Source organism: Belonocnema kinseyi, chromosome 7 (assembly GCF_010883055.1).
Source record: "Belonocnema kinseyi isolate 2016_QV_RU_SX_M_011 chromosome 7, B_treatae_v1, whole genome shotgun sequence".
Classification (NCBI taxonomy): domain Eukaryota; kingdom Metazoa; phylum Arthropoda; class Insecta; order Hymenoptera; family Cynipidae; genus Belonocnema; species Belonocnema kinseyi.
The window spans coordinates 51,672,259-51,699,881 of NC_046663.1; the positions used below are offsets into that span (position 1 = coordinate 51,672,259).

At 30.2% G+C, this 27,623-nt stretch overlaps 1 protein-coding gene across 3 annotated transcripts in view; it reads right to left on the minus strand.

Moving 5' to 3' along the window:
• Nucleotides 1-2,765: 2,765 nt before the first annotated feature.
• LOC117177331 (activated Cdc42 kinase-like) overlaps nt 2,766-27,623 on the minus strand; it is a 30,779-nt gene continuing 5,921 nt past the window's right edge. Inside the window, exons 2-10 of one of the 3 annotated variants that reach the window (XM_033367954.1) lie at nt 23,902-23,994; nt 23,553-23,779; nt 22,193-22,868; nt 17,919-18,161; nt 16,125-16,243; nt 13,690-13,928; nt 10,887-12,831; nt 6,932-7,554; nt 2,766-3,952 (exon numbers count right to left, since the gene is read on the minus strand). In XM_033367954.1, the coding sequence (XP_033223845.1) occupies nt 3,028-3,952; nt 6,932-7,554; nt 10,887-12,831; nt 13,690-13,928; nt 16,125-16,243; nt 17,919-18,161; nt 22,193-22,868; nt 23,553-23,779; nt 23,902-23,994 (5,090 nt within the window). In that variant the 3' untranslated portion in view covers nt 2,766-3,027. Of the gene's footprint in view, nt 3,953-6,931; nt 7,555-10,886; nt 12,832-13,689; nt 13,929-16,109; nt 16,244-17,918; nt 18,162-22,192; nt 23,780-23,901; nt 23,995-27,623 lie in introns of all 3 variants that reach the window. The other 2 variants (XM_033367956.1, XM_033367955.1) reach the window with 2 other exon arrangements.

Consider the following 27,623-nt stretch of genomic DNA (forward strand, 5'->3'; position numbering starts at 1 on the left):
ATACTAAAATCTCCTTTTAAGATTGTTCCTCTTCAGAGTCCATTTCTTTCAGATTTATGGCCAGCATCTTAAAGAATCAAAGAAACGCAAAAATACTTTTTGCATAGATTAAACCTAAATCTCGTTCGGCTACTTATTTTTATATTAATTTCAGACCTCACAGTATAGCTGCAAATTAAATTGTTTACAATTAGAAATTCCAATAGTTCAATTTCAGGGTGGCCGTTTTAATCGAAGAAAAAATTTCCTGTTTTTTCCGGTTCGCAAACATTTGTCAAGGTCAATAAAATTAAACAATTTGAATTCTAAAGCTACGCATTTTTCCATTTAAAATAATAAAAAATAAACTACAACTTAAAACACTCAAAGTGAAACTCTTGAATTTTAAATTATGTTAAATTGAAGTTTAAAAGTTTTTTGATCAAAAAATGTTACATTCAAAGGCTCGATAATACACAAGTATAAAATGGAAGTTAGGTATTGACACTTTTCAAATGAACAATTTTAAATGAAAGGCAGATAGTTATCAAAATTGAGAATTTGGAACTTTTATAAATTATAGATTTAGAAAATTCAAATTCAGTACCAAAAATATAAATCCACATTATCACGTTCACTGCTTCAAATTAAATTAAATAATCAATCAATGAACTTTAGAATTTTTAAAATTATATTATTTTGAGCGATTTTAATCTAGAAACATAACAATTGAAAAACGTTGAACTGAACACTTCTGAAATTAGAAGTTTAATTATTCACATTTTAACTAATTTAAACATCATTAAAAAAACTTCAACATTTTTTGTCAAAATCTTAAGAAATGTATAAGTTGTATTAAATTTTTTCAAGTTTAAAATTATTAATTTTAAAATATTCAGAAAATTCTGCTTATTATAGGTAGAAAAAAATTTGAATTATTTTAAGTTTTGAAAAGATTTAAAATTAATTAAAAATTTGAAATGATTTCAAATAATTTAAACGAGATGTATGTACCGAAAAAATGGACTTAAAAGAATAAGGAAATTATTGAGATTCCTAGATAAAGTGAAAATGATTTTTCATGTTGTGAAATTATTTTAAGAGAATATTTTAAAAGATCTTAAAAGATTTCTAAAATTGTCAAAAAATAATCTGGAAGATATTCAGGACATTTTTTCAAATTTTGAGGATTTTATTTTAAAAAGTTCCATTCATTTTAAAATATGTTTATGGATTTTTTCCTATAATTTTGAGAAAATCCTGGAATTTCAAAAAAAAATTCCTTAAAATATTCTAGATTCTTTTTTTGACAATTTTTGAAATCCTTAAAAATCTTTTTAAATATTCTCCTGAAACAATTATTTAAAATGAAAAATCATTTTTAATTTTCCTAGTAATGTTAAGAAAATGTTTTTAATTTTTTAAGCCTTTTGCAATTCTTAAAAAGCTTCTACATTTTTTTTTTAAATATTCAAAAATCGGCATTTTATTTCAACTTAGGCTGTGGCTATTTGCACCTAAATCTCGATACGAATAGCCGACTATTGTCGGTATGCACACTTTGTTTAGTTTATTTGAAATTATTTTAAATATTTTCTATAAAAAATAAGTGTTGAATTGTTATATTTATACCTCAAAATTCAAAATTTTCATTTACAAAATAAACATTTTTCAAATAGGACAATTAAAATTGTAAAGTTCAAAATTTAAAAGCTCTTCAAAATTTTAACGATTCAAAGGCTTTCTATGTCAAACAATTCAGTTTCAAATTGTTTACTTTTAAATACTTAGTTTCATTTGACTTGTCTTAAGGGCATGCGACACAGTGGGATTCCTACATTACCAACCTCTTTTTTCCATTGAACAAAATTTTTTTGTGAACCATAGAACTTTTTTGGTAAATGAAATATCGAACAAAAAATTTGAGGAGAGCATAAGAAGACATTATTCTACGTTTATGTACTGCATTTGAATCGGAATTTAAAAAAAAAATTATTTCTGAAATTTTTTGCCAAATTTCGATTCAAATGCAGTACATAAACGTAGGAGAATGTCTTCTAATGCTCTCCTGAAATTTTGAGTTCGATATTTGATTTACAAAAAAAGTTCTATGGTTCAAAAAAAAATTTTGTTCAATAGAAAAAAGAGGTTGGTAATGTAGGAATTTCACTGTGTCGCATGCCCTTAAATGAACAGAATACTATTGCTAAATATTAAATAGTTATTTGCTTTCTTAATTAACATTTTTTTATTGAATTGGTTAAAAATGGACTATTTTAGACTGAAAGTCTTTTAAACTATTTTAAAAAGTCTTTAATTACGAACATATTATTATGAAGCTATTTTATGTTCATTTTTTTAATTACTAAGATTTTCGAATGGAAACAGTTTGAGTTTTAGAGTCAAAATCTGAAAACTTTGAACGGATTTAGAATCGTTTTATCAAATCAATTATTGTTCACTTTTCAATGCTTAAAGTACAGATCCATTTTTTAAATAATTTATTTATTTGTATTTACAGTTGCTAAAATAAAAATGTTTTCTATTCAACATTTTCAACTTCCAACGCTTTTAATTTTCAAATGTTAAGGTCTTCAAAACTGTATTTTGAAATTCTTTTAATTAAAAATGTACGCTTAAAAGTAAAAATCTAAAATGCAAAATTGTTCAAGTATAAGATTTTCAAATTACGCATTGTAAATTGAATGATATTACAATCGAAAAAGATAAAAACTCAACTAATTATTTTTTTTAACTTTCAAAGTCGAACTTGGGCAGACTTTTCTTCTAAAAAAATCTAGAATTCCCGGTCAAAAAATAAATTCCCTGTCATTTCCCGGTTTCTCGGTCCTGCGGCCACCCTGAATTTTCTACATATCAAAGTCTTCATCAATATTCTAAAAATATTACCTTCGCGACTGAAAAGAAGCTAATAAGGATATTTAAAATTCTGTGAGGGGAGGGGGCGGGAAAGGAAAGGCTGTGAGGTCCGTTATTTTAAATCGGTAATTCTCAATCACTTAAAATTTCATCGAGATATGTTTTCGATTAAACAGCCGCAGTGTCTTCCGTATTCCGAAGAAGCGTTGCAGCTTTCACGATGTCACCATCACACTGGTTAAGCATAACTTTGCAATCTTCAAGACCAACAAAATTATTTTCCTTCTTCAATAAACCCTGAAGACGTTCGAGTTTAATTGCAGCGTGGATATTCCAGTTTGTGACATTCAAGGCAGCAACACACGATTCTGGGGTCGACTGTCGCAACATTTTCAACATAACTCTGACCTCATCTGATTGTTCTCCATTCTGAGGACCACTAGTTCTTAGAGTATTAGGGCGATCGTAGGCAAAATCTAAAAGATCTTCACACGAAACATGATCCGATTGTCGCGACAGATCGCTATTTCGTGCCACTGTCCTCTCCTTTATTCTCTGATATTTTCCCGACTTGGTTTGAAAGTCTTCTGAACTAGACGTTGAAAAGGACTCTTTAGCCTGCGACTGTGATTGTACTTTGGGAGTAGGATTGGCATTAAAAAACGAGACGGTGGATGTCAAACTTTCTCGAGTTCCAGGAACATTGCATTTAATTAAGGAAGCCAGAGATCTGTTGGAGGAACTGATATTCGAAGTTTCAGCTTTCATGCAACCGGTAGATTCATCAAATTCCGTTGGAGTTGAATTTCTACTAAAGTCACTCGTGCCAATGCTCTCCGACGCAAACTTCGAGGCTGAAGTTTTCGAGTCCACACTGATTTTTCGATGAAAGTCGACAATTGGCGATTGTCTCGTTTCATTGATGGATGTGCCCTGCTGCGATTCTTCAGGGTCAGAGTCGTCGATTAGATTGTCTGAGAATTCTAGGAGGTCCTCAGAGATGACGCTGCAACGATTTATTCTAGCGTCATCGATTGGAAGAGAATCCAGGGCGGCCAATTCGGAGTCAATCCGTCGCTCGAACTCCTCAGGACTGAAACAATAATGGAAGAGTTTGCTTCCAGGCATCACAGTCTCTATAGGATAAAATATAGGGACCAAAGGGTACTTTTTGTCACGATCTTAATGGTACTTTTACGTGCACAAAGAGGTAAAAAAATTCAGGATAAATTCATAAAACTTCAAAATCATTCAAGGAAAATTGAAACAAATTCTAATATATTTGAAAAATTTTTTTTAATAAAAAAAACTTTGATTTCCGTGAAATTGGAATGAATTGACAGGAATTTAAGGTAAACTAAAACAGTTTAATGATTTTCATAAAAATTCAAGTTGAAATTTTAAAAACTGAATTAAAAACAATTTATAAATATGAAAAAATTTAATTGAATTGAGTAAGTTTGAAATGAGTTCAGAAAAATTACAGAGAATTCAAAAAGATTTAATGAAATGCCTAGGAATTCAAGATGAGGTGAAAAGAATTTAGGATAAATGAAATAAAAACTTTTAAAAATTAAAAAAAAATCCACTGAATGAAGTAGAATTGAGTAAATTTAGAAAAATTTAAATGAATTCCAAAGAATTAAGAGGAATTCAGGATAAATTAGTCGGAATTCAGAGTGACTTCCGAAAAATAAGTTCACATTGTTAAAACCCTACTAATTTGTTATCAACAAAGAATTCAAATGAATTGAAAATAATGGTAAAAATCGAACAAATTCCATTGATTTCCATAAAATTGGAATGAAAAGATTGATTGAATTGAGTAAGTTTAAAATGATTTTATAAAAATTAAAGAGAATTCATACGAATTTTATGAAATGCCTAAAAATTTAAGATGAGGTTAAAAAAATTTAGGAGCACTTGAATAAAAACTTTTCAAAATAAAAAAAATCCATTATCTTTTGAAATCTCTTTAAACTCTATAAAGATCTTCAAAATAATTGGGATTTTTTACAATAACCTCAAATATTTCGAATCTTTTTTAATCTTTTCAAATAACATAAAATATTTTAAATCCTTCAAAATCTTGAAAGTTTGTAAGGATCTTGAAAATTCCAAAGAATTTGAATAAATACTTTTTATTTCAAATCCTTTGATCAATTTGTCAATTGATCCTCAAGATTAGTTAAATGAAAACTTTAAAAAAATCAATTTAATTAAGTAGAATTTCATGAATTTAGATGAATTATTTTTTTGAGAATTCCAAAAAATTAAAGGAATTTAGGATAAATTAATAAGAACTCTTGAAAATCTCAAGGTACTTGAAAAAATACCTTGAATTATTTAAAATCCTTTGATCGGTTTATCAATTGATTCTCATTATCAATTAAATAAAAACTTGAATAAAGTCAAAAGATCCATCGAATTAGGTTAATTTAGAAGAATTCAATTGAATTAAAAAAATTCAAAATAATTCAGGATAAATTAATAAGAATTCAAGATGAATTCCAGAAAATAATTTTGAATATCTTCAAATCTTTGAAACCCTAAGAAATATCTTAGTTTTCAAAATAAATTCTTTAAAAACCGCTAAAGTATTATTAAATCTAATGAAATTCTTTTAAATCCGGCGATATTTTCTAAAATCCTGGAAAATGTATTGAAATACCTTCAGACTTTTAAAATACACTGAAATCATTGAAACAAAATTTCTTGTTATCTTCTTAAATTCCCTGACATATTGCAAATCTTTTAAAATCCTACAAAAATACCTCACTTCACGTGAGTAAGTTCTTTCAAATTCACTCAAATGTTATAAAATCCCAAAAAATTTTATGAAGATATTCCCTGAAATCCTGGAAAATTTATTGAAATACCTTGAGACCTTTAAAATCCCTTAAAATCATTGGAAATATTATAAAATCCTTGGAATTTTTTCAAGTTCCCGAAAATATTTAAAATTAAAAGCTCTTAAAATCTCAGAATCTTTACGAATACCCTGAAATATGGTAAAATGATTTGATGAAACAAATCAAACCTTTCTTCGACCGTTGATATTTATTGATTTCAAATCGTAGATTTCATATTATTTATGTCTTACGGTCCAATCGTAAATCGAGAAAATAAATATGAGTCAAAAAAACATGTTCTTCGAAACTCAGATATTTATTTAATAGAAAAAACTCCTTTCAAAACTTCCTGACCTGAGTTGATGATAGTTTAAATAGTCAAACAGATCAATTTTCAGTCAAAAAAAAGGAACATTTCAGTCAATTGTTTTAAGAAAATTAATTAAAATTTAGTCATTTTTTGAAGTCTCAAAAAATTTTTTCGAGTCCGTCCTAACCTACGCCAATTTTGTTTTCTCGTACAATTTTAAAAAAATGTAGTTGTAATCGATTGAAGTCTCGAAAAAATTTTTTGAGACTTCAAAAAATTACTAAATTTTAATTAATTTTCTTAAAGCAATTGACTGAAATGATCCTTTTTTTTTGACTGAAAATTGATCTGTTTGACTATTTAAACTATCATCAACTCAGGTTTAAGAACCTTTGAAAAAGGTACGCATGTGTACTGAAACGTCAGGAAGTTTTGAAAGGAGTTTTTTCTATTAAATAAATATCTGAGTTTCGAAGAACATGTTTTTTTGACTCGTATTTATTTTTTCGATTTACGATTGGACCGTAAGACATAAATAATATGAAATCTACGATTTGAAATCAATAAACCCTGAAATATTTCAGGAGAATTCAGAAATAGGAATATTACCCATGAGTTAATTTATTGAACGAGAAGTGACATTATCAAAAGTTACATTATGGACTGCAAATGGGGAGAGACCATAGGGACTACATCTTGAAAATAGGGTACTTTCGGGACCTCAACTGAATATAGGGCACAATATAGGAGATATAGGGACCGGTCTGTGATGCCTGTGGTTAAGAAAATGAAGCGAATTCAGAAACAGCCACAAGAAAAACAAACATAGTAAATTGTCTGAGAGAACTGATACACTCCAATCAAAATAAAAAGCTTGATGAGGTTTCAAAATAAATCCCGTATTGATTACCTGCTGGGAGCCAAGTCAGGCATGTAACCATCTTCAGAAAAACCAGAACCCTCCACACTGGAAGATCCCTCCTGGATCAAAAATGGCGGGTGTCCATCGACCTGATCCTCCAGGGGAGGAGTAGTTTCTGTCATCTTTGCGAGAGTTCTCGTCACTCCACCGCCGGGAATAATGAGAGGATGTTTCCTCTGATGTCTCGGTAAACTGGATTTAGGCTGAAGAGTCTTGGATCGATCCCTGGGTGGCAGAGGGATAGGATTTCCATCGACGTTATTTTGATTCTGATTATTTTCGATTTCCATCGAGTGATGCCTCTCAAGGTTCCTCGTGAGAGGAACTGGAGGTGGTGCCTGAGAAGGTGGTGGAACTCGTTTTGGCAAAGTTTTTGACCCACTGCTATGCATATCGAACTGCAAAGTCGGATCGCTTCCCATATCGTCGGGATGAAATCCGGAAATTCCTGAGTGACCCAGGGTAGCATGTTTGTTGCCCCGGATCCTTGGCCTGACGATGGGAAGTCCAGATCTCAACATTCGAAGTGGATTTGTGTCCGTGGTACTTTCCATGACTGTTGTCCCAACAAGGCTGTTGTAGGCTTCCTTGGCTTCATCGGACAATGCAGCCTAAACAAGTCGTAGGGTAGGGAGAAATTTGGGAAAGAAAAAACAAAAAATTAAATTATAAAGGGCAAAAAATAAAGAAATCAAGTTATAAATAAAATAAATATAAAAATAATATGAAAAAAGAGGCTTCCTAGTCTTTGTTCTACATTTTAATCTTAAAATCTACCTAATGTATTCTAATTCTTACTTTTACCTTTACTTTATATTCTAGGCTTAAGTGTGCATCGTGAACCAAAACGTTTTCTATGCGTGACTGTCCAAAGGAAGATCATAGAAAGGAGTGATTTCAAAAAGTATCACCTCGCTCTGTGCATATCAAAATTGATAAAAAAATGAGCGCGTATAAAAGTTATGATTTTCCAATCTGACGTTCTGTCAAAAAGGAAAGGACGTTTTCGATTTTTTCTTTGTCTAACAATACATGTATAAAATGGTATACAAAATGCGTATGTGAGATGTGTCCCATGACTATTCAGAGGTCCTGCGATTTTTGGGTAGATTTTGAGATATTCTGGAATTATTCGAAGATTTAAAGAATTCACTTCCTAAATGTATAACTCTTTAAAGTATTCGTCAAGTCAATTATTTTGTTGTCTTTTAAACGAAGATAATTTTTTTATTCTAGCTTTCTTAAAATATAATTGATTTTAAATTCGATTAGTTTCCATTTTTCCATGTTTTGAACGATTTTGGTTTGAATTATTTGCAAATTATAAGATTCTCAAACTTTCTTCAAAACGGAAAACTTAGAATTACATGATCTCTTTTGAACAAGAATTAGAAAATAAATATCAGACATCAAAGCCTGAGAACGATATTACTTGGGGTTTAGGTCTTATAAAAATTCTTCTGCGTGACAAAAATTCTTGTAATTTTTGTTTATATATAAAAACTGGTAGTACTTTTCAAAAAAATTAAGATAATGCACTTTTCTCTTGCTTATGATGAGGGATTATCATTTTTTCGAACTCCGCAAAGAGTTGATTAAAAAGTTGAAAATTACAAAGATATTGACGATTTCGCTGAAAATAATTTTTAGAAAATTCACCGATTTGTTCATTCATAACTTTTTGATCGGTTTTTGCCGATTTTGAACCAATGAGAAATTCCCCCACCAGAATAAAAAAAAGTGATTATTATCTTGATTGTGAAAAAAAAACAGAAATTTTAAAACAAGCAGTGCTTGTTTTTTTCAATTTTAAAAACATTTATGACATCCTATGACAGACCTCACAGTCCTTACGGGATCAAATATAGGGACCAAAGTGTACTTTTGGTCACACTCCTGGATACTTTAATCGCACTTAAAGAATAACAAATTCAAGACTTTAATGAAAAATATCCATTTATTTCTGTAAAATTAGAATGAATTTAGAGGAATATTGCTAAAGATAAACGAGAATTCAATGAAAATCATAAAAATTCAAGATTAAAAAAAAATTGAAATAATTGAAAACAATTTAAAAATGAAAAAACCTCGTTGAATTTAGAAAATTTGAAATTAGTTTAGCAAAATTCAAGTCAATTCAAAGTCATATAATAAACTGCCTAAGAATTAAGGTAAAGTTAAAATACTTCAGGATTAATTAAATACAAACTTTTAAAAAAACCTTGAATTAAGTAGAATTAAGTATATTTAGAAGAATTAAAATGAACTAGAAAAATTCTAGAAAATTACAAAGATTTTACAAGAATTCAGGTTTAATTTCAAATATATTAAAATCTTTGCAACCCTACTAATTTATAACAAAAAAGAATTCAACTGAATTAGACACAATTCAAGAATGTGAAAAAAAATCAATGAATTGATTAGATTTGAAATGAGATTAGAAAAATTTAATATAATTCAAAAGAATTTAATTAACTGACCAAGAATTTATGGTGAGTTTAAAAAGTTTTAAACTTCAATACGAATTAAACAACAAAATTTTGAAAATCTATTGAATTGAGTAGAATTAAATGAATTTCTAAGAATTCAAACAAATTTAAAAAATTCAGCAAAAAGTAATACGTATTCAGGGCGAATTCAAAACGATTGCAAAAAATATTAAAAAATCTCTTCAAATATTTGCAACTCAACGAAATCCCTCACACCTTGTGAAAAATTCTTATGAATGAAAATATTTTAAATCCTTACAATTACTAAAACCCTTACAATTATTAAAACCCTTATGAATCGCTCGAAATTGTTCAAATCTCTTGAAAATGCTTTGGACTCTTTTAGAATACCTTAAAATAGTTTAAAGTCTATAAAATCCATTCAAACTATTGAAGTAAATAAAAGATTTCTGGTAATATTTTAAAACGTCCTAAGGCTCTTGGAAATGCCAAGGAATTAAAAATACATGTACCTTAAAATATTTCAAATCATTCGATCATATTATCAATTGAATTTAAAAAATTCAAACGAATTCAAAAGAATTTAAATGAATTTAGGATAAATTAATAATAATCAACAGGGAATTCCAAAAAATAATTTGAAAACTCTTAAAATCTTTAAAACCCTAAGAAATAACTCATATCTCTTGTATACATTATTTGCAAACCACTAAAATATTAATAAATCCCATGAAATTCTATAATATCTGGCGAAATTTCTTGAAAGCCTGGAAAATTCTGCATCCTAAAATAGTGCAATCGCTTTGAAATCCCTTGAAATTATTGAAATCAATTTAAAATTTCCAGAAATCTTTTAAGATTGCCTTAAAATAATTAAAAACCTACAAAATACCTCACTTTTGACGAATAAATTCTTTAAAATTCACTAAAAATGCTGTAAAATTTCGCGAAATTCTATGATATTTTCTGAAATCCTGGAAAATGTATTAAAATACACTTTGCTTAAAAATCCCTTAATATCCTCCAAAATCGTATAAAATAATTATTATTAATAATTCCTTGGATTAAATAATAAATAAATATTTCAACAGAAATCAAGACAATTCAGAAAATAGGTATATATCTGAATTTAATAGTGATTAACCGATGAGTTAATTTACTGAAAGAAAGTATTTCCTGATTCCAAAATCACCCCAACACAGGACACCCTGATGTTCCCTGATAATTTCATACTACACAAATAGCCATAGTACCGTTGAACTCCTACTTGTTAGTATGAAGTAGACGTGCGATACATGCAGACGTGCTAAGTACGATTCATGAATACAGTACAAAAGTCTTGATTTGTTGCAAAAACAAACACTGTCTTTATGCTCACAAAACTCCAGTCATTTTCTTATTTTAGCAAAGTATCTATAAACTGCCTAAAAAGTTCAATTTAGAAACTGTCTCACCAACACTTAAGGGGCAGGAGATGGAGGAAAGGTCAAAATATCATTTGTAAACTCAGGATATTCCGAGCTCGTATCCGAATCTAGATCAGAGTTACTAGTAAATGTCAAACTTGAGCTAGGCGCGCTTTCGGGCCACGAAAGCAAATTATTTCTCGAAGAGAAAGGCGGTGACAAAGAATTTAAAAAACTCGTCGAGGGTGGTGGTGACTTGCCACAAATATCTACCGAAGAAAATCCTCTCGCTGAATCCGGATGCAAGAATTGACCTCGATTTTTCGAATTCAGCCGGAAATTGTGAGGAATTCGTTTGTGACGCCGCTTATATCTCAGTCTGCTTCTAATATCAGTCTCGGAATGAGAAATTGAATCAGAATCGTCACTCGAATCGTTTTTCGGATGAAAGGATCTTCTCGCTGTTCTCAGTGGCGACTTTCTGTGTTCTGAAAGCGAACAGGTTCTGGGTCGAAAAACATTAAGATTACCTTGACCTTGATCAGTGAAGAGATCGCTTTTATTCAACTCTTTGCGACTGTCGTTTTGATACAATTTCGGCGGTTCCAGAATATGTTGATGCAATGCAGGACTGCTGGCTGGATTTTGATTCACGTTTAGCTTTTTGCCACCTTTTTTTCCTTGCAGAGGAATATTTAAATCCAGATGTTTCGGTTTCTGAATTGGTTTATTCAGATTTCGCAATGGCGTTTGCGTCTGAGTTGGTATCTCAAAATTCCTCACCATCGGCTTCGAATTTTGCTCAATGTTCTTGCCTAATTTTATCATATTTTGAGTCAATTTTCCCATTCCCAGATTCAACACCTGACCTTTTTTCGAATCCAGATAATTTTTTACACTCTCCAATCCGGAGACTTCTCGCTGATACTTTTCTGCAAAGAGCTTGCTGCTCAATTCGACTTGAGAATTGGCCTCGACGTCGGATTTTCTTCTCAGACGTTGAAAGTTGACTCTAAGACTTTCCGAGCTACTATAAATCGGAGAATCCTTCTTCTCCGGCTCAGCTGCGAATAAAGGGTTATTGGACATGACAAAAGAAAAATTGTCATGTCCATTTTGATTCTGCTCGATCATTCTAAAGCTCTGAATGTTTATTCTCACTGCCTCTAGGTTTCCTCGAGGACTGTCAGGAATTGCAGTTTTCAAACCACCTTTTTCTCCTTTCATCTCCTGAGTTCTAGGCCCAAAAGAAACCTTACCAGCCCTGGCATTTGGAGGATCAAATTTCTTTATCTCTGAATTAATTTTCGTCGAATCAATTACCTTAGGCCTCGTTCCGAAATCCAAATTCTTGTCCCTCGGTGAATCGAATTTGATTGAACAATTTCTGGGAGACTCAAAATTCTTCTCTTCAAGGTCAAACTTGGAAATTTCGGATCTCCTCTGATCCAAATTAGGCATTTTATTTGGAATCAATCTGTCAGAACTATTCGCAACAGAATTTGAAGCAGTAAATTCTGGAAAATTCGAGAAAAACAAGTGTTCCAGGTTGTTGATTTTTTCGAAGTTGTCTTGATAAGAAACTTTTTCAACCGGAGATTCCGCAGGGTCATCCTCGTCCAAATACTTTGGCTGCTCGAAATAACGATCGACATAACTTGTCGACACTCTCTTCGCCTCTCGAGGGAAATCTAAGTTGGAATTCTCTATTCCAAATAGTACTTTGCCATTTTGCTTCGAACCCTTCGTTTCCATATCCACAATGGACTCGCAGGCTGCGATGCTTTTCCGATTCCCGTTTTCAAGAAACTCGGTGCACTTCATCGACCTCTGTTTTGTAGCTTTATTGTCAAGAATATGATCATCAAATTCTACGTCCATGTAAGAAGTCCAGGCACTCGGTTTGGTTAAAAGTTCTCTCGATTTTGCGAAGCAAAATTCGGCGGATGCTTTGTCCCAAAGAGGTAATTTTAAAGTGGAAGGGGCACCCAAAGATTCTATGCTAGACACTGTGGACGACAGAGATTGCAAACTTGAACATAGCCACTTGATGAAGCAAAAAAGCATGCAATAAAGAAGAAAAAAATCAAGAGAAATACGAGGAAGAAAGATCGTAAAAGAAAAAAAAACGTAAATAAAAAGAAAAAGGAGAGGATTAAACGAAAATTAATTAAATTGGGAAGGAAGGGTTGGGAAAGGAAAATATTAGTCTTTCTCTCTTAGTAAGCGTTCTATGAGAATAAAAAACTGCAGGTTAGTAAAAATTATTCAGTATTGTATTATCTGGCATCAGGAATTAACGTTGTTCCACAACTGTTTTAGATTTATCTAAAATTATAAAAAGATGTGAGAGGAACCTTGTGTTAGTATCAGAGTAGAAAATAAACTGGTTAAATTCGACTAGATAGTATAAAGTGAGTGCAAGAGTTCGAGTGTTATAAGTGTTTTGAGATGAAATGAATTTTTGTATTCTACCAATTTTATAAATTGATGGTTGTACAATCCTTGTTGAAATTTACTTTTAATATAATCACAAATCTCAGGGTTGCCAGAGAATTCTAAATTCAAATTTTCCTGTTTTCTGATAAACAAAATCAATGTTTTTCTCGAGCATTGTTTCAATAAAGCGTGACTACTTTTCATTATTACCACCGCATTCAATCTTTTATTTTAATGTTAATTAATTTGAAAATGTCCTTTCAAAATAGAAGCTCAAAATCAATTTACTCGTATTTCCCGGTTAGGTAGCCACCCTGAATTTAAATTTTAAACTTTATCGTGATCTTACTATTAAAATTTAGAGTCATAAACCAAATCTAATACATTTGGCTAGACACGGAAAATTGTCTAAATATAAAGTGATAAATGTCCTGCAATTTGTCAATTTGACGAAAATACCTGGCAGTCAGGTAATCTGGCAGCTTCCTCTGAAAAGTGTCGTCTGTCTGGTTTGGGACTGTGTTGATGTGGCAACTTAAAAGAAAACTTTCTACGTCTTGAGGGACTGGCAGGTGTTCGTGGTGATTCCTGTGGTTGCTCAAGATCTGTCATGGAACGTGCCGTCAATTCCTGGGCCATTGCAATGGCCGAGTAGAGTGTTTTCTGATCTGCTGCTGAGATAGGCTTCACCTAAATGCAGGAAAATATCTTAGGGACCGTACTTGAATTACGTAATAGCTCAATGGGGGGGGGGGGTGTATCGTTTATTACCGAAGGGAGGATGGGTTCCTTTACTCATGCACGCCATTTTTGCAAAATCTCAAAACCTTGCCCCTTAAGATTATATTTTTAGTTATTAATTTTATTATTTGGTTTAAAATTTAACAATTTTCCTTGAAAAGACATCCTTTTTGGCTTAAAATTCAACTGTTTTTTTAAGAATTCGTCTATTTGGTTTTGTAGAACATTCTGTTTAAAATTTATATTTTGTTGCTGTTAAGTTAACTGAAATCTTTTTTGTATGATAACTATTTTTTGTGAAAATTTGTCTTTTTGATTTAAAAGTTCATCTTTTTCAGTAAAAACCTTGGGTCTCTGTTGAAAAAAATGCAAATGTTTTGTTAAAAATTAAACTATTTCCTAGAAAGTTTATTGTGCAAAAATGCAACTGTTGGTTGATTATTTAACAATCTTTTTAAAAAGTCATACTCCTTGATTAAAAATACGACTATTCAGCAGAAAAATAACTTATTTTTTAATTTTTTTTTTTCTTAAAATTATCAGTTTTAGAAGAAATTCCATCTCTCTTAAATAAAAATGCAACTGTTCGCTTGAAAATTCAACCTCTTTTTTTTATTTTAAAGTTCACCTGCTTTAGCAGAAATTACATCTTTCTTGGATAAAAATGCATCTATTTGGTTGAAAATTCAACAACAATTTTTTTGAAAAGTCATATTTTTTGGTTGCAAATTCTGCTGTTTTGTTAAAAATTCAACTATTTCGTAGAAAATGTACTGGGCGTTTAAATTTAATATTTTGATGTTGAACGGAGAACTGGAATCATTTTTGGATGAAAATTCAACTTTTTTTAAAATTGTTTTTTATATAAAAATTCATCTGTTTTTGATACAAATGCAACGATTCGGTAGAGAGTTCACAATTTTGTTAAAAATTTATGCTTTTTGGTTGAAAGTTAGTGTTTTAGGAATGAAAATTCAATTTTTTCATAAAAAGTAATTTCTTATTTAAAAATTCATATTTTTATATTTTTAGTTGAAAATTCATCTGTTCAGTTGAAAGTTTGACTATTTTTTTTTTTTAATCGTAACTGTTTAGTCAAAAAGCCGTTTTTTGTTTAAAATTAATTTTTCAACTGAAAATGTAACTTTTCCATTCCTTTAAGATTCATCTTTTTAGTTGGCAATTCTCCTTTTTCTCGTAAGAAAGATAATTTTCTTGGTTTGAAATTTCATATTTGTTGGTTAAAAATGGATCAGTTTCGCCCAAAATGAATTTTTTTCTGAAAAGTCATATTTTTGTTTGAAAATACATTTTTTTAAAAGAAAATTCGTCTTTTGGTTTTAAGTTTCAATAATTTATATAAACTTTTATTTCTTTCTTGAGTGAAAAATCTTTATTTGTTGAAAATTCGTATTTTTGGTTTTAAAATTCTGTAGTAGCAAAAGCATATTTTTTGGTCATAAATTTTTTTTTCGTTGAAAATTCAAGTATTTTGTTAAATAATCATCTTTTATAGAAAAAGAGATTGCTTTGTTTAAAAGAAATTATTAATTTTTAACATTTAAAATTTGTATCTGAAATAATGTTTTATTTATAACAGATTCTATGATAAAAATATTACAAGAGAAAAATGCTGGTATTTGAATATCAAGGAAAAAGAAAAATTAATCAAGAAAAATCAGGAAATTTTGAAAATGATGTTCTCGGATACCCTTCCTAATTTTACTATAAATAGCAAGCAAAAAGTTTTTGGAAACTAAAAATTACGTACAGTAAGAGGGGGAGGGGGGGAAATATTTTTTTGCGGCTTGTCACAAGTGTAGAGGGGGGAGGGGGCTTAGATAGGACCTATAATCAGTTACGTAATTTAAGTAGGACCCCTCCTTACCACATGTGATAACTTTTGCACTGTACCACAATCTAAATTTGAGCTAGAATATTTAAACAAATGGTGAACTCTCAGCAAACGAAGCCAATCATATTCTCTTGAATTTTTCAAAATAATAATAATATACCTGTTGACTTAAAATTGCAAGAAATAAGGTGTGTAAAAAAAGCGATGACAAATGCGAGACATTCAATTCCATGAAATTGAGCGGGAAAAAACACAAAATAAAACGTGTACTTTACATTTATAGGACTCACGGTGGCTTGCTTCTTTTTGCTGTTTTGTTTTGCTTGTATTTCTCGAAGTTCGTTTCGAGCGTTGCTCGATTCGTGCTCCGTTGGTGGATGTCCCGGAAGCGGTGGAGGTGGTGAAGACCCTAAGGAAAAATATTAGCAAGAATAAACATCTTTAAATTTTTTTGAAATTTGCAGCACTTATTATTTATGTTCAAAAGTTGCACTATTTTAGGCTTTTTTTAAAACAAAATACAAAAGTACAAAATAAATATAAAAATAAAAATACAAAAAACAAAATACATTAATTCTCAAACAAATATTTAAATTTTAAACCAAAAAGGATCAGTTTTTAACCAAAAAATGGAATAGATCAATTTTATGTTAAAACTCAAATTTTAAGAACAAAATTTTTATTTTAAAGCAAAAAGATGAATTTGCAACAAAAAACATAAGGTTTCAAAAAAATACATTTTCAACCACAGCATAGAAATTACCAACAAAAAATTAAATAGTTAAATTTTCAGTTAAAAAAATTAATCTTCAACCAAACAGTAGAATTTTCAATTAAAATGATCGAATATTGAGTCCGTACAGTTACTTTCTCAGTGAAAAAACAAACTAATTTTCAACTAAAAAGCTAATTTTTTAACCAAATATACCAACAAAAAAAAAATTTAACAAATTACATGCATTTTCAGGTAAAAAATAGAAATTGTCCAACAAAAATTGAATACTTCAATATTCAGTTAAAAAAGTAATGTTCAACGAAACAAATGAATTTTCAACTAAAATGTTGGAATATTCAATTGAAATAAGCTACTTTCTCAGTTCAAGAAATTCTAATTTTTAACAGGAAAAAAAAATAATTTCATTTTCAAACAAAGTAATGAATTTTCAACTAAAATATTTCAATTTTAAAGTAATAGATGATTCTTTAAATATATTACTTAAATTTTGAAAAATGACGAATTTTCAAATAAAAAATATAATTTTTTAACCAAAAATTAAAGTCAAATTTTTGGTTATAAAAATTAAAGTTCAACAAGAAGGATCATTTTTTTTTAAATTCATGGAATATTGAACTCGAATAGATATATTTTCAGATTAAAAAATTAATTTCCAGACAAACAAAACAACGAATTTTCCATTAAATAGTTGAAGTTTCAAATAGTTAAACTTACAGTAAAAAAAATACATTGTCAGCCAGAGATGAATTTTAAGTTAAAATTATGAATCTTGTAACAAAACCATTGAATTATGGCTTTAGTGAAATTTTAACCAAATAATTAAATTTTCATTCGAAAAATTTTATAGCTAATACCACAACTAAAAATATTCAAATTTTTAATCAAAAACAGTCAAATTGATCCAAAAATACCATTTTCTTTTTTGAGTTGAATTACAAAAATTACCAACATAAAATAGTTCAATTTTCAGGTAAGAAAATTGCAAGAAAAGAAAACGAATTTTCAGCAAAATATTGCAGTACAGTAATATAAAGCTACTTTAAGCAATAAAGAATCATAGTAATTTAATTTTTTATTGCAATTAAAAAAAAATACCACGCCCTCAACAAAATTCACTGACTTTAACACCCTATATATCAATAGAGAAAAAAAGGTTTACTGACTATAAAATAATTGCACTAAAATATTTCAATCATGAATAGTGCTGAATAAGGTGTACTTTTGAGGTCATAAATAATAATCCGTTGAAGCACTGAAGTGAAACAAGGTTAAAAATAATTTACTTAAAGACTTAAAGATGCTGTAATACTATAACTGCAACTAGAGGGAACAAGAAAAAAATAGATACCTAAAGATCTGAACATTTGATCCATTTCATCGAGGAGACTGGGCCCAAAATCAAAGCTCAGTGGCTTGTCGAATCTCAATGGACTATCTTGGTTTTCCTCGTCACTGATTTCGTGATATTCGTGATCTGCACCAACTGTATCCGTACTTCCAGCCACGCTCGAAGCCATAGTAGTTTGCTTTGAAGCATTCCCCATCATTCCTAAATGCGATATTTCGGAACTCGCATCGGACCATAAGCTCTCTACAATATATATTTGGTATTTTTTTAAAACTATTAACAAGCAAACATGTGAAACGAAATCAACAGAGCGAAATTAGTAAAGCAAGAAGAAAAAAGGAAACGTATTGGACAAAAGACAATCATAAAATGACATTTTTTCTAAAAAAGATCTACTCTCGTCGCTCCGCTGGAAATCGAACCACAGAACCTCCGATTGCCAGTCGAGTGCTAACCTATTAAGCTATTAGAGAGATCGAAAGAAGAATCTTTTTTCCAAAAATACGCGCTATCTCAAGCCAGGTGTTACATTTTCATGATACGATAACTTAAAGGAATCTGTATTATCATCAGAGATAGTTATCATCAATCAGTGTAGATATTTTTTTCACCTCTGTGAAAATATAAATCAACCTATCGGTCAAGTTAACTCTTCAAATAACAGAAAGTACTTAACGATTGTGCAATTGGTTGATTTCTATTTTCACGGTGGCGAAAAAGAAATGTACACTAATGGGTGGTAAGTATCTCAGATGATAATACAGATTTCCTTTAGAAATCAAACACGAAACATTGGAATTAAAATTAATTTTATATATTAGAAGACAGAGTAAAGGGATCGATAGTGATAGTTTTGTGATAGTTTTGTGTTTAAAGAAACAAAAAGGAATGTAACGAAAGTTTCGTAACGTTTCTTTTCGTGTTTTGCATATAAAATATAATTACTACATAGATTTGAGCCTTATCATATTTTGAAACTTTTTTAGACTGAGCTTAGGAATTATTTGAAATTTATCGAAATAATTAGAAAATATGAAAAAATGCCCCTCAATTTCGTTCGAATCCCTACGAGTTTATTACAATATTAGAACCGTCGATTAATCAAATAAATGAATAATAGTAAAACATGAATAATAATTTCTTTAATTTGTCCCTAAAAACAAGATAGATGCATTTTTAAACAAATTGTTAAATTTTCTACCAAAAATACTATTTTTTCAACAAAACACATGAATCCTCAATCAAAGAGTTTAATTTTTAACTGAAAAATATTGTTTTTCACCCAAATAGTTAAATTTCGAACTAAAAAAGCATCAGCTTTTAACCAAAAATGGAATAAAGAAATTTTCAATTGCGAAAAATTAATTTGCCAAACAAAAAAAAATTAATTTAAAACCAAAGTGATGAATTTCCAACTTGAACGATGAATCATCAACTGGAATAGATTAATTTCAAACCAACAAGATGAGTTTTTAACAAAAAAATTTCACTTTCAACGAAAATGATGAATATTTAACTGGAATATTGGAATTTTCAACCGATAAGAGCAATTTTCTACAAAAAACACTATTTTCAGCCAAACACACGAATTCACAATTAAATATTTGAGTTTAGAACAAAAAAAAAGATCAATTTTCAACCAAACAGTTGAATCTTGATCTAAAAAAGATCAGTTCAACGCATGAATATTCAACTTCATTGATGAATCTTCAACTGGAATAGATGAATTTTAAACCAAAAAGCTGAATTTTTAACTAATGCGATGAATCGAATTGCAATAAGTTAAATTTTTATTTGGAAAAGTTAATATTCAACCAAAAACATGAAACGAAACGAAAAATTTGAAACGAAAAAAAAATTTAACAAAATACTTCCATTTTTGACTAGAATAGTTAAATTTTCAGTTAAAAAAAACTTTCAACTAATTAATTAAATTTTTAGCCGAAAAAATTAATTTCAAGAAAAAAAATTAAATTGAGCTCAGAAAAATGCAAGGGAATTCAGAAGAATTTGGTTGAATGCCTAAGACTTCAAGATGGGGTTAAAAGGCTTCAGGATCAACAAAATAAAAACTTTTAAAAATTAAAAAAAAAATCCATTGAATTAAGTATAATTACGTAAATTTAAAAGAATTCAGGGTAAATCCATAAGAATTCAGGGTAAATTCCAAAAAATAATTGAAAATCTTTGAAACTCTACTAATTTCTAGCCAAGTAAAAAACGACTAAAAAATAATTCAAGTAAAATTCAAAACAATTCACATGAATTGGAAAAAGAATTTAAATTAGAAAAATGCCATTGATTACAATAAAATTTTAGTTAATTTAGAGGAATTTAAGGGGAAACGAAAATAATTCGAAAAAATTCATGAAAAATCAAACTCAATTTAAAAAAAAAAAATCAAGTGAATTCAAAACAATTCAAAAATAAGAAAAAATGTATTGAATTGAGTAAGTATGAAATGTGTTTAAAAATGTTTAAAGAATTTGATAAAATATCTAAGAATTTAAAAGGATTTAAAAGAATTCAGGATAAATTAATAAGAATTCAGGACAAGTCCAAATAAATTGCAACAAAAATTTGAAAATCTCTTGACATCTATAAAATCTTACGAAATCCCTCACATCTTGTGAATAAATTCTTTGTAATTCATTAAGGATGTTGGTTAAATCCGACTTTGAATTTTTTTATATGTACAATAATGATTTCCTTAACAAAAGGTTTGCTTTTTTTACAGTTGATTCTGATGATTTTTCTTGCAATACTGCAAAATGCATTAAAATACATTGAGAGCTCTTAAAACCCCATAATAAAAGCATGGAAATCCTCAGAAATCTTATAAAATCCTTTGGAACCTTTTTCAAATGCCTTAAAATTATTAAAACCCTACGCAATTCCTTGAAATCTTTTTAAATGCTCTAGAATAGTTCAAAATCTTTAGAATCCCTTTAAACTGTTAAAATAAATCAAGAAGTTAGAGGAATCTTTTAAAATTTCCTCAAATATTTCGTACCCTTTGATATCTTTTGAAATCGCTTGAAACTTTTTAGAGCTCTTGAAAATGCCTAAGAATCTTTACAATGCCCAGAAATATGCAAAATCCTTTGAAATCCCATTAAATTACTGAAATCTATTATAAATTTTTTTAGTAATCTTTTGAACCATCATTTTAACGGGTCCCAGGGACCCAGACCTTTTATTCAGCAGTGCGTTTTTTTCCAAAAAGTTTTCTCATTTTTTGCAAATTATTTATTATACGCAATTAATTTTCACATCTATTTTTTCAATATTTATTTTTGTGAGACTCTGTGCTATAATCTAAAAAACTTATGGAGCAAAGTCTATTTAAATCGGAGATATTTCGGTTTGAAGCTTGCTCGGGTCTGCTGGGCCCATTCAAGGTATAACGGAAAATTTCTAGGTTCTAGGACTTGAGGGTTAAATAACCTTGAATATTTAATATTCTTTAAAATCTTCTGCACATTTTTTAAGATCTTGAAAATACCGAGAAATTAAAAATATATATACTTTAAAATGTTTCAAATCCTTTGATCTTTTTGTCAAATGATTCCCAGGATCAAGGAAATAAAAACTTGATCATTTTTTTTTTTAATTCCATTGAAAAGTAGAATTGGGTAAATTTATAAAAATTCAAGTTATTTAAAACAAACTCAAAAGAGTTAAAAGAATTCTGGATGAATTAAAAAAAACTAATTGCAGATCTCTTTAAAGCTTAGACACCCCACGAAATACTTGACTTCATTTGAATACATTTTTTTAAATCCAGTAAAATATAATTTAATCCCGTGAAATTCTGTGGAATCTTGCGATATTTCCTAAAATCCTAAAATATTTCAAATGCCATGAAATCCCTTCGAATTATTGAAATCTATTAAAAATTTCGCAAAATGTTTACAAATGCCCTTAAATATTTAAAAAGAAATCAAGACAATTCAGGAATAGTTACAGACCTGAACTGTATAGTGATTAACCCATAAGATAATTTATTGAAAAAAAAGTCATATTATTCAAAGTTACATTAGGGGTTACAACAACAGGGTACCATAGAGACCATATCTTGAAAATAGGGTACTTTAGGGACCTCAACTAAATATAAGGTACAATAGGGGATACTGGAACATGTTTATGAGGCCTGATATAATTAAATAATGGAAAAAACTCAGATTGGGAAATATAGAAATCGATAGACAAAGTAGAAATTTTGTTTCATGTGCAGAAAGCTCAAATGAAATAATCTAAATCACAAATCTCACCGTGTTTACTTTGGTTGTCCTGGTGAGGATGTTGAGTTCTACTATCTCTAGCAGACTCTCTGTTCGAATCCATTCTTCCCTCCTGACTCAAAAGTTGACTAGAATTGTCCGTCGCATCTTCCTGCGGTTTATACGGAGTCACAACCTGCCGCGGCAAATTCGGATACTTTCCCAAAAAACTAATATCTCCAAAATAAATTCCATCCAATCCCACATGACCTGTGTGTTTCAAATCTCCCTGTGGCGAGGAAATCATATCCGTCCTGATTTTTCTTCTCTGACTCGAAAACACATTCTTTCCATCTCCTCTCGTAAACTCTGCCGGTTTGTTACTCGGCAAATTAGAACCAAGATAGGCTATCGTATGCGCGGGATTAAAAAATCCTGTCTTTCCATTATTCAGAGCTCCCTTCCACAAAGTATTGCTGCTCCCCTTGTCCAAAACTGTGATAACATCCCCCTGTCTGTAAGTCAGTTGTCCATTCTCGGAATTATCTTGTACCGCCTGCACTTGTTCAGGTTTTAAATCTGGCAATAGATTGATCAGCTCAGTAAATTTAGGTCGCTTTGATGGTTCATGTTGCCAGCATTGTAGCATTAGGGAATAATACTCCTTCGGACAACAATCAGGTTGTTCCAGCCTCTGGAAGTTTGGATCGTCGATAGCTTCTAGGATCTGGTGACCAGTCAAAGCCGGCCATGGTTGAAATCCGTAGCTAAACATTTCCCAGAGTGTTACTCCGTAGGCCCAGACATCACTAGCGGATGTAAATTTTAAATACGAGATACTTTCGGGAGCACACCACGCAATTGGGAGCTTGAGATTGACATTAAAGTTCGTTTGGTAGTAGTCCTTGCCAACACCAAGGGCACGAGACAGGCCAAAGTCGGAAATTTTTACTTTGTTTTTCGAAAAGACAAGAATATTTCTCGCCGCCAGGTCGCGGTGGATGAGTCGTTTTGCCTCCAAGTACTGCATTCCATCAGATATTTGCACGGAGAAGTCGCAGAGGGACAAGACTGGAAAACTTGCTCGCAAACTTGGCTCCTTGAGGCACTCCAAAAGTGATCTTAAAGGTGCTAACTCGGTGACAAGCATAAGAGAATTTGTATCGAGGACAACGCCGTATAATCGGACAATGTGCTCATGGTCTATGGAATGCATCATGGCCGCTTCTTTGAGAAATTCGATCGGGTTGTTCTGCATTCTCTCCCTTGATAAACACTTGATGGCAACTTGTATTCTCTCTCCATCATTAGTCCAAACGCCCTGCTGCACTACTCCGAATTCTCCCGTCCCCAGTTCCTTATTTACAATTATCGAGTCGGCAGGAATCATGTGTTTATTGGGAACCCGAACCGGTGGACGATCTTGTTTTTCTTCTGGGAGCATACCCAACGATCCAGGAATTTGTCCCTCTCGTTTGGGCAGAAGCATTTTCTTGAACTTCGATAAATAATTCTGGGGAAAGTGCTTTTGGAAATACTTCTTTAAGCGACGCATTTCTGGTTTACTCATCCCAATGGCATTCAGGTCATCCTCGGTGACATATTTGAGCTGAGCGGTGCTCTGCACCTTCAGGTCACCTGAAAGATTTGCAAAATTCAATGCAAAGAAGAGGAAATGCAAGAGTGTAGATGGATACAAAAAATAGCAAGTCTATTTCTCAAATTGAATTATGTGATACAATTACTGATTAAAAACAAACCTCGAATGCCTGGATAATACTGTTGAAGTTCGGCTTCCATGAGAAACTCATAGAGTCCAGGACCAGGGTTGCGCGCCATTCCTCCTTGTATGTCTGCAATCAGGTATGACAAACTTATTTTCACTCCACCAACTTAAGCAATGAGCATTGTGAGATCGAAAGTTTTGCATAAACATGCATTGTGTTATGCAATCTGCAGTCGATTCAACCTACGTCAAGCTCTCTTTGAGAAAGTCTTGATATGATGAACATTATACAATGTACATGGCTTAGATAGTCCAACTTTGTCATATTCCGATGTGAAGCCCCTTTTAGCCAGTCTTCAAATTTAATCACTTTTTACACTTTTATGAAAATCTTCTTTGAATAGTATTTTTTAATTCAAACCATTCAAAGAAATCCAACGGAATGTATACAATAGTTGATCTAGAAAAAATTATTTCATACTTCTACCATTCTATCATTCATATAGAAGCATACCATATTATGATAAGTTCTAGGAAGAGCAGCAAACTATGAACGACTGGATTTCAAATCCTTCGGCTCCTTTTCGTCTTTTATATCTATTAGATTGCATACGAAATATGATTTAACTAATTAATGATAATTTCATTAATTATTTTATTCTAGATTGTCAATCTGTCATTTAACACTCCCAGCTCCTACAATATTTGTACCTACTAGAGATTTAAAATTTACTACAGAAGTTAAACAGCAGTAATATAATCGAGGAAAAATAATTTCATCCGCTTATTAATTTTTTTGTGGTTATAAACTGAGAAAAATGAAGAAATTTGACTTTTTATAACTCTTCGCTGGAGCTTTTCTTTTAGTCCGATTTTCCTCGGGGACAACTCTAATTGATGCTGTTGGCATATGGAATTGCGAAGAAAAATCAAATTTGCTATGTGATATTTTTCTTGTTTTTTACAGGATGTCCCAGCACCTGTGGGAAAACCGGTGATGGCAGATAAATAACAACAAACATAAGACAAAAATTCAAATACAAAAATGTTGACCAGTTCATTGTTTAGAAATCGAAGAGCAACAAAGTTCAGTGTAGGTGTGACGCGCGTAATTTAAGTGCCGCTATCGCTGGCACGCCGCCAACCTCCCTCAAAATTACTATTTTTCCACTAAAAACATTTAAAATTAATTATTATTAAATTTAAAAATTAGAGAGTTTTTGGTAAGCCTACAAACTTCAGAACTATGATGTGCTTGAAGTGCTGAACGTTCAAATGAACGAAATTTTTCGCTGATAACTTTGTAAACCAGAAAGAGTGCTAAAATGTTCGTACATTTATATTGAAAATAATTTATTATTGAAACAGAATTATAACGCATATTTTTAATTGCAGGTGGAACAATATTTTTGGGTATAATAGAAATAGGAAAAAATATTTCGTTCATTTAAACGTTCGGAACTTCAGGTACATAGAACTTTGTTGGAAATTTTTTCATAAATTATGCTTATTCTGTGAGATTAAAGCTTAAAAGTAGCACTTACTGCAGATATTATGCAACTGTTTAAAATATTAAAATTCCCTCAATTGCTCTTTTTCAACAACCCCCAAAAACCAACTCTTGTAATTTTATCGAAACAGATCCAAAGGTTCTACGTGTGAAACAGCCAATACATTTTTTAATTAAAAATAGTCACAAAATGCACTTTCATAATACTCTGTTATTTTTTGAACTTTATAATAATATTAAACAACCCCCAAAATCCACTACGAATTCTTTTCACGAAACAGTTCAGAAGCTACTCCACATAAAACAACCAATAAACTTTTTGATGGAAAAAAGTACATTTTTAAATTGAAAAAAATAACAAAATACACTTTTATAAAACTCCAGTTCTGTTCCCAACTACAAAATATTATTAAACATGCCCTAAAATCCACCTCTGACGAAACAGTTCATAAGATACTCCATTTAAATCAGCCAAGGCATTTTAAAATGAAAAACATTCACACAAGTCTCCTTCAGAGAACCTCAGGTTATGTTCACAAGCACGTAACAATATTTTTAAAAACCCCAAAATCTACCCCTAGTACTTTGCACGAAACAGTTCATAAGTTAATCCTTGTAAAATAGCGAATAAATTATTTTACTCAAAATAGTCACAAGATTCACTTCCATAAAACTTCAAGTTACGTTCCGAACTTTACAATAATATTAAACAACCCCCAAAATCCACTCCTAGTATTTTTCACAAAACAGTTGAGAAGAATATCCATGTATAACAGAAATTAAATTTTTAAATGGAAAGTATTCAAATAAGTCTCCTTAAGAAAACCTCAGTTTATGTTCCCTACCACATCATAATATTAAATAAACCTCAAAATCCACCCCTAGTATTTTTAACGAAACAGTTTAAAACTAACTACATGTAAAATAACTAATACATTATTCAATTAAAGATATTCACACAAATCTCCTTGAGAAAAATCCAGATTATCTTCCCAATCTCGTAATAATATTAGGTAGCCCCCAAAATCTACCCTTAGTAGTAAAGTATTTGCAAGTCCCTTTTTTTTGCATCAAATAATGAAATAACCGCTTGTTGTAAATGTAAAAAATGGACCATTTCATTTTTTATTGGCCAACAATTTTTCAAGAAAGCAGAACCATAAATAATCATTGAAATATTTGACATTTTTTTAAACCTTTTAAAGTCTGGTGTACTGTACCCTTTTTGGAATTTTTGTATTTTGTTTTCTTTATGAAATTTGTATAAAATCTTTGAATTATCTGTGAAATATTTTTGAAATCTTTTGTATCTGGTTTACTATACCCTTTTTAAAATCTTTGGAAAATTTTTGTTTCTGAAATCTTTTTTATTCGTAGAAAACACTGAATTATTTGAAATCTTAGTGGAATTTTTTCAAATATTCTAGAATATTTTGAAACCTTTTGAAATAGTTTCAAAGCTTCGAAATGTTTTTAAATCTTTGAAATCTGGTGTTGAGTACTCATTTTAAAATCTCTGGAATCCTTTGAGTCTTTGTGAAATTGGTGTAACATATTTGAAATCTAGTGTACACGACTTTTTGAAATCTTTGAAATCCGTGAAATCTTTGTAAAATGTTTAACATCCTTTTGAATATTTTCAAATCTTTGAAATATTTTGAAACCTTTTAAAAATCTTTATTAATCTGGTGTACACTCAAAAACCGACTGGTGAAATCCCTTAAAAAATGTGTTCTATGACCATGTCTCAATCTAATTCTGAAAGTGAATTAACATCGAAATTTTTAAATAATAATTTTTACAATTTATAAATTGAATATCACAAAAAGATGAATACTTTAACATTCTATATTAGCGAAGATGAAATTAAAAACTTATCGAATTATTCACAATATCAAAGTCTGTTCATTGCAATCTATAAAATAATTGGTAAAGTCATGTACCTGAAAATCCGAACGTTCAATTGAACGAAATATTTTTTTTCGTTTCTATTTTACCTATAAATATTGTACCAACTGCAATTTGAAATATTCATTATAATTACGTTTTAATAATAAGTTATTTCAAAAATAAATAACAAACATTTGAGCACTTTTTCTGGTTTACAAAGTCATCTGTAAAAATTTCGTTCATTTGAACGTTCAGAACTTCAAGCACATGGTAAAGTCTACAAAAATACTTAGAAATCTCGTTATTTATTTAATATCGAGTAGAAGATAAATTATATCTTGATAAATAAAAAACTT